At 43.6% G+C, this 8250-nt stretch overlaps 1 protein-coding gene across 1 annotated transcript in view; it reads right to left on the bottom strand.

Annotated features, from left to right (window-relative positions):
- Positions 1–2515: 2515 nt before the first annotated feature.
- LOC142188528 (vomeronasal type-2 receptor 26-like) overlaps positions 2516–8250 on the bottom strand; it is a 50591-nt gene continuing 44856 nt past the window's right edge. The window contains exon 7 of the mRNA XM_075261863.1: positions 2516–3420. Within this exon, the coding sequence (XP_075117964.1) occupies positions 2516–3420 (905 nt within the window). The remainder of the gene's footprint in view (positions 3421–8250) is intronic.

The following is an 8250-nucleotide window of genomic DNA, read 5'->3' as shown; positions in this document are numbered from 1 at the left end:
TCTGTATATGTGATTGTGTGGGGTTAGGGGCGAGGCTGTAGAGGGCAATATGAATTTTGTGGCTTGCTATGGTCCAAAGTGTGTGAGATTGCAGAGATGGTGGTGTGAGTTTGGGTTTTGTGGGGGTCCTGGCACAAACGTATGTGCACTATTGTGACGAAAAGTAGCCTATTGCGCAATCGGGTGTATTAACTATGTTTGTGGAAACTTTCAGCCAAATCGGTCGAGCGGGTTTTGCGTGATTGAGGAACAAACATCCACACAAACATCCAAACTCACAAACTTTTTATAATATTAATAGGCTGGATTGTTTAGAAGTGTCTCTTAGGGCTCGTTCACACGGTGTAACGTTCCGCGAGATTTGGCACGTGTACGCCGCGTGACCCTTTGTGTGCCGTACACGCTCCCATTGAGTTCAATGGGAGCGGGGATCGTATGCGCCGCGCTAGTTTGCGGCCGTGCATTTATTCACGGCCGCAAACTAGCGCGGCGCATACGATCCCCGCTCCCATTGAAATGAATGGGAGCGTCTACGGCACGCAAAGGGTCACGCGGCGTACACGTGCCAAATCTCGCGGGATGTTACACCGTGTGAACGCGCCCTTATTCTGAAATGCAACCACCTGAAGGCATTGATGAGCTTATCTTTGTATAGGTTATCACTGGAAGGTTGATGGGGTTCCACCACCTAGAACCTTAATGGATAATCTGTTATAGTTTGGTCTTTGTATAGTCATTGGATGTCACTGTCAGCACCCTCGAGCGCAGCAAAAGCTTTGAAAATAGACTAGAAACCCTCATTACCCCCTTCTCATCTAATCTGTAACAGTCAATGAGCAAAATGGACATCAAGGGGGGAATTGGAGTGAGATAAAGTGGGCCAGGTGTTAAGGGATCCATCAAAATATCATCAAAAACATAAAACGAGCAGAAGAAAAAGGAATATGATATATAAAACATAAAGCAATATCTGCCTAGTATTCTAGATGATGGATGGAGGGGTTAGAAGTGTCTCTTCTCTTGGACTGCAACCACCTGAAGGCACTGATGATCTTATCTTTGCAAAAGAAAATAGTATAGTAACCCTCAATATCCCCCTTGTCATCTAATAGTGTACAGGAAAGCTAGTTATGCAGGCCTGTCTATACACTTAGACTTTGAGTCTATACTATACTGTCTGTACTAGTCTGTACTATAAATCTTTCATGACCTGTCTTAATGTGAATATCCTGTGAGAAGAGAATCTGTACTCTTTTTGTATATGTTGAATATAGGAAATTAAGCTTTTGTTCAGGAATATTGAAGCCTGTAGGAGTCAATGAGCAAAATAAACATTTGGAAAGGAGGATTGGAGAGAGAGAGAATGGGCCAGGTGTTATGGGATCCAGTGAGCTATCAACAAAGACATAAAAAGAAGAAAAAGGAATAAGACACATAAATCATAAAGCAATATCTGCCTAGCGTTATCAGGGTGATAAATACCAGGGTTCTGAATTTCCTCAGCCTAATAACACCAGCCTGCATCAACCCCAGTACCCGATGATCTCTAAATGATTGGGCACTGGACTGTACCCAGCTATTTCCAGTACCCCTGATGCTTCATTGCATTAATAGACCCCCATATGACCCTTGTTTATTTTTTTTTTAAGTGTCAAAAGAACCGACACTAGTCATCGGCAGAGTCCACCAGATAATATTTAGTGGCTCTGAAAAAATAACAGAAAGAAAAAAAACATTACGTTACATTGATTAAATAAACAATACAATTGCCATAAATATCTGTCCCAGTCCTTGTGCAGCTTCCTCATATGGAGGCAGCACATTTGGGGCTTCCATGTACCAGAGTATGGGGATCTTTCTCCTAATGTTGGGGTCCTTGCACTCATGGAAACACCACAATTAACCTCTTCTTGGGTAAATAGCAATTCCAGCACTTAGATTGGACTGCTGAATGCAGCGCAGGGGGCTCAGGGAGCCAGAGGTAAATACTGCTCACTATTGCTACTAGGTCGGTGGGAGAGGTGGGTAAGGAGGAATACAAAGGTTGCAAAATCTGTATATGAGGAGGGGGCAACCACAGGCAGCAGAGGAGAACACAGGGGTAGCCACCTGCAGCTGTCTTATCTGTAGATTCCACAAATTTATTCAGATTGAAATTAATTTTAGGACTGGAGTCAAAATAATATGAAACTTAAGAGGTTTTTTGAGCACATTATTACTTAAGATTCACAGGAATGATAGAAAACCCTGAATGCAAGTGTGAACATAGATTTAGGCGTATGGTCTAAAAATACTAGTTTACACAACATTTGTCCACCATTCCAAAGATGATATAGGTGAATGATCATTTTATTTAATAAATAAACATAACAATGAAGACATTACTAAACAACAACTTAGGTCCACGAGTGCAAGTAACAAACGTCCTACATAACTTAGGGTATACTAGAAGTAATGTTGTATCTTTCATCCATTACTCAGACATTGGGCAGGAACCACATGTGATACATCGATGCTACAAATGTTCCTTTTCGACTATTTGCTTTCTGCAGTTAAGCTCAAGTTTAAAGCTTAAAATATATAATTTAGGAAAAAATATACAGCCTAATATCCCAGCACTGGAGGTCAATATGGCGAATATCTCCACGGCCACCATGTATTTCCCTCTGGTGCTCAGATAAGCCGGGATCATGGCAATCCAGACACTACAGAACAGCAGCATGCTGAAGGTGATGTACTTGGCCTCATTAAAACTGTCCGGTAATGTCCTCACCATGAAAGCCAGAAGAAAGCTGACAGCGGCCAGGAGCCCCATATAACCCAACATGGAGTAGAACCAGAGATCTGAGCCCTCATTACACTGAATGATGATCTTCCCAGGATAAGAGTGATGGTCAAACTCTACATACGGAGGAGACACCAACAACCACACAATACATATTAGAAGCTGTATAGAAGAACATATACCCACAATATAATAGGATGATCTGACTCCCACTAGCTTCCTCAAGGAACTGCCTGGTTTAGTGGCTTTGAAAGCAATGTAGACCATGATCGTCTTGGCCAAAACACAAGAGACAACAGTAGAGAAGAAAAATCCAAAGAATGTTGGTCTCAGTTTACAAGTTATATTCACTGGACAACCAACGAAGAAGAAGACACAGAGGAGGCTGAGGAAGATGGAAACCAGGAGGATGAAGCTGACTGTCCGGTTATTGGCCTTCACAAGAGGAGTGTCCCAATATATAATAAACTGTCTTATGATAAAGCAGGTTATGGCACAACAGAGGATCACAGTTACGGAGAAGAAAGAAGCTATAGCATCTTCATAAGAGAGGAATTCATACACTCGAGGAAGACATCTTGTTTTCTCTGGGTCTGGCCATTGATCTTCAGGACATTTGCGGCAAATTTCACTGTCTGGAAAAAATTTAACAAATTAAGTATTAATAAAAAGTAATTTCCCACAACTGTACATATATATGAAACTGCAGACACTCTCAAGACCTGTAATGTTTTATAATTCGTATGTAACAACTAGCTTCTGCCCGCGACTTGTTCGGCATGGATTTCAGAATTGGGTCCAGAGAGAAATGAAAAATATGTGAGCAATAAAAAATTTTTTCCTACGCAAGCGTTTTGGCAGCTCTCAAGCTGGCTTGCTGCTGAACTTGTTCCTGGCATTTTGCCTGTGATTGTTCCAGCATCTCAGTAGCTCACAAATGCAAATAAATCAAAGAAAAAAGTCTCGATCTCACCATATAGATACAGTCCTATGAAAAAGTTTGGGCACCCCTATTAATCTTAATCATTTTTAGTTCTAAATATTTTGGTATTTGCAACAGCCATTTCAGTTTGATATATCTAATAACTGATGGACACAGTAATATTTCAGGATTGAAATGAGGTTTATTGTACTAACAGAAAATGTGCAATATGCATTAAACCAAAATTTGACCGGTGCAAAAATATGGGCACCTCAACAGAAAAGTGACATTAATATTTAGTAGATCCTCCTTTTGTAAAGATAACAGCCTCTCTTCGCTTCCTGTAGCTTTTAATCAGTTCCTGGATCCTGGATGAAGGGATTTTGGACCATTCCTCTTTACAAAACAATTCAAGTTCAGTTAAGTTAGATGGTCGCCGAGCATGGACAGCCCGCTTCAAATCATCCCACAGATGTTCAATGATATTCAGGTCTGGGGACTGGGATGGCCATTCCAGAACATTGTAATTGTTCCTCTGCATGAATGCCTGAGGATTTGGAGCGGTGTTTTGGATCATTGTCTTGCTGAAATATCCATCCCCGGGGTAACTTCACCTTCGTCACTGATTCTTGAACATTATTCTCAAGAATCTGCTGATACTGAGTGGAATCCATGCGACCCTCAACTTTAACAAGATTCCCGGTGGAGGCATTGGCCACACAGCCCCAAAGCATGATGGAACCTCCACCTAATTTTACAGTGGGTAGCAAGTGTTTTTCTTGGAATGCTGTTTCTTTTTGGACACCATGCAGAACGCCTTTTTTTTTTTTTATAACCAAACAACTCAATCTTTGTTTCCACAATGAAGTTGGCTTGTCCAAATGTGCTTTTGCATACCTCAGGCAACTCTGTTTGTGTCGTGCTTGCAGAAACAGCTTCTTTCTCATCACTCTCCCATACAGCTTCTCCTTGTGCAAAGTGTGCTGTATTGTTGACCGATGCACAGTGACACCATCTGCAGCAAGATGATGCTGCAGCTCTTTGGAGGTGTCTGTGGATTGTCCTTGACTGTTCTCACCATTCTTCTTCTCTGCCTTTCTGATATTTTTCTTGGCCTGCCACTTCTGGGCTTAACAAGAACTGTCCCTGTGGTCTTCCATTTCCTTACTATGTTCCTCACAGTGGAAACTGACAGGTTAAATCTCTGAGATAACGTTTTGTATCCTTCCCCTGAACAACTATGTTGAACAATCTTTGTTTTCAGATCATTTGAGAGCGGTCTGTCCATGCTCGGCGACCATCAAACTTAACTGAACTTGAATTGTTTTGTAGAAAGAAATGGTCCAAAATCCCTTCATCCAGGATCCAGGAACTGATTAAAAGCTACAGGAAGCGACTAGAGGCTGTTATCTTTGCAAAAGGAGGATGTACTAAATATTAATGGCACTTTTCTGTTGAGGTGCCCATACTTTTGCACCGGTCAAATTTTGGTTTAATGCATATTGCGCATTTTCTGTTAGTACAATAAACCTCATTTCAATCCTGAAATATTACTGTGTCCATCAGTTATTAGATATATCAAACTGAAATGGCTGCTGCAAACACCAAAATATTTAGAACTAAAAATGATTAAGATTAATAGGGGTGCCCAAACTTTTTCATAGGACTGTATGCTCCAAAGTCTCCCTCTGGGTGCACGGCCTTTTACCTCTGGACTGAACGAGACAAGCTTCACAACTGAATATTCAACCACAAAATAGCAGGTTCGTACTCCTTGGGCTCCATAAAATATAACTTTTAATAAGCCATTAAAAACTCGAAAAGCGTCGGCGGTTTTAAGCACTATGTGTCTTTTTTTCTAACTTTTCACATTTTTGTTCTATGTTTTGTGAGTTTTTAATGGCTTATTAAAAGTTATATTTTATGGAGCCCAAGGAGTGCGGACCTGCTATTTTGTGGTTGAATCTCAGTAGCTCGCTGGGACGCCATATGATGAGCTTGTTGTTGGCATCAATGATCCGCCTACTTAAAGAGGACCTTTCATCAGATCGGGCACATGCAGTTTTATATACTGCTGGAAAGCTGACAGTGCGCTGAATTCAGCGCGCTATCCGCTTTCCCGATCTGTGCCTGGTGTAAAGCGCTATAGGTCCCAGTACCGTAGCGATTTACAGTCAGAAGGGCGTTTCTGACAGTTAGCCAGGGACGCCCTTCTGCCCAGCAGTGCCTATCGCGCTGTGCTGTGTGAGCGGGGAAGAACTCCCCCCTCCCTCTCCTGATAATACTCGTCTATGAACGAGCTGTGTGAGCAGAGGGAGGGGGCTTTCCTCCCCGCTCACACTCTACAGCGCGATAGACGCTGCTGAGCAGAAGGGTGTCCCTGGCTAACTGTCAGAAACGCCCTTCTGACACTAAAGCGCTACGGTAGGATGAGGAAAAAGCACAAGTATTAAATGCCTTCTTCTCTGCAGTGTTTACACAAAAAAATCCATTGGCCAGAAACATGATTAGGGGTAACGTGAACTCTCAATTACACATCACCTGCTTAACCCAGGAAGAAGTGCGGCACCGCCTGCAAAACACTAAAATAGAGAAATTGCTCGCTCCAGATGGAATACACCCCCGAGTTCTGAGGGAATTAAGCATGGTCATAGACAGACCCTTATATCTAATATTTAAGGATTCAGTAATGACTGGGTCTGTTCCACAGGATTGGCGAATAGCAAATGCGGTGGCAATTTTCATAAAGGGGTGTAAAAGGGAACCTGGAAACTATAGGCCAGTAAGTTTAACTTCTGTGGTGGGAAAGATATTTGAGGGCTTTCTAAGAGATGCTATCCTGGAGTATCTCAATGTAAATAATCTTATAACACCCAATCAGCATGGGTTATGAGGAATCGGTCCTGTCAGACAAATCTGATCAGCTTCTATGAGGAGGTCAGTTCAAGACTGGACATGGGTAATGCAGTGGACCTGGTGTATCTGGACATGGGTAATGCAGTAGACGTGGTGTATCTGGACATGGGTAATGCAGTAGACGTGGTGTATCTGGACATGGGTAATGCAGTAGACGTGGTGTATCTGGACATGGGTAATGCAGTAGACGTGGTGTATCTGGACATGGGTAATGCAGTGGATGGGGTGTATCTGGACATGGGTGATGCAGTAGACGTGGTGTATCTGGACATGGGTAATGCAGTAGACGTGGTGTATCTGGACATGGGTAATGCAGTAGACGTGGTGTATCTGGACATGGGTAATGCAGTAGACGCGGTGTATCTGGACATGGGTAATGCAGTAGACGCGGTGTATCTGGACATGGGTAATGCAGTAGACGTGGTGTATCTGGACATGGGTAATGCAGTAGACGTGGTGTATCTGGACATGGGTAATGCAGTAGACGTGGTGTATCTGGACATGGGTAATGCAGTGGATGGGGTGTATCTGGACATGGGTGATGCAGTAGACGTGGTGTATCTGGACATGGGTAATGCAGTAGACGTGGTGTATCTGGACATGGGTAATGCAGTAGACGTGGTGTATCTGGACATGGGTAATGCAGTAGACGCGGTGTATCTGGACATGGGTGATGCAGTAGACGCGGTGTATCTGGACATGGGTGATGCAGTAGACGTGATGTATCTGGACATGGGTAATGCAGTAGACGTGGTGTATCTGGACATGGGTAATGCAGTAGACGTGGTGTATCTGGACATGGGTGATGCAGTAGACGTGGTGTATCTGGACATGGGTGATGCAGTAGACGTGGTGTATCTGGACATGGGGATGCAGTAGACGTGGTGTATCTGGACATGGGTGATGCAGTAGACGTGGTGTATCTGGACATAGGTAATGCAGTGGACGTGGTGTATCTGGACCTGGGTAATGCAGTAGACGTGGTGTATCTGGACATGGGTGATGCAGTAGACGTGGTGTATCTGGACATGGGTAATGCAGTAGACGTGGTGTATCTGGACATGGGTGATGCAGTAGACGTGGTGTATCTGGACATGGGGATGCAGTAGACGTGGTGTATCTGGACATGGGTAATGCAGTAGACGTGATGTATCTGGACCTGGGTAATGCAGTAGACGTGGTGTATCTGGACATGGGTGATGCAGTAGACGTGGTGTATCTGGACATGGGTAATGCAGTAGACGTGGTGTATCTGGACATGGGTAATGCAGTAGACGTGGTGTATCTGGACATGGGTAATGCAGTAGACGTGGTGTATCTGGACATGGGTAATGCAGTGGATGGGGTGTATCTGGACATGGGTGATGCAGTAGACGTGGTGTATCTGGACATGGGTAATGCAGTAGACGTGGTGTATCTGGACATGGGTAATGCAGTAGACGTGGTGTATCTGGACATGGGTAATGCAGTAGACGCGGTGTATCTGGACATGGGTGATGCAGTAGACGCGGTGTATCTGGACATGGGTGATGCAGTAGACGTGATGTATCTGGACATGGGTAATGCAGTAGACGTGGTGTATCTGGACATGGGTAATGCAGTAGACGTGGTGTATCTGGACATGGGT

This window comes from Leptodactylus fuscus, chromosome 1 (genome assembly GCF_031893055.1).
Source record: "Leptodactylus fuscus isolate aLepFus1 chromosome 1, aLepFus1.hap2, whole genome shotgun sequence".
Classification (NCBI taxonomy): Eukaryota; Metazoa; Chordata; class Amphibia; order Anura; family Leptodactylidae; genus Leptodactylus; species Leptodactylus fuscus.
The sequence above is the reverse complement of the archived record's forward strand: the minus strand, read 5'-3'. Positions and strand labels throughout refer to the sequence as shown.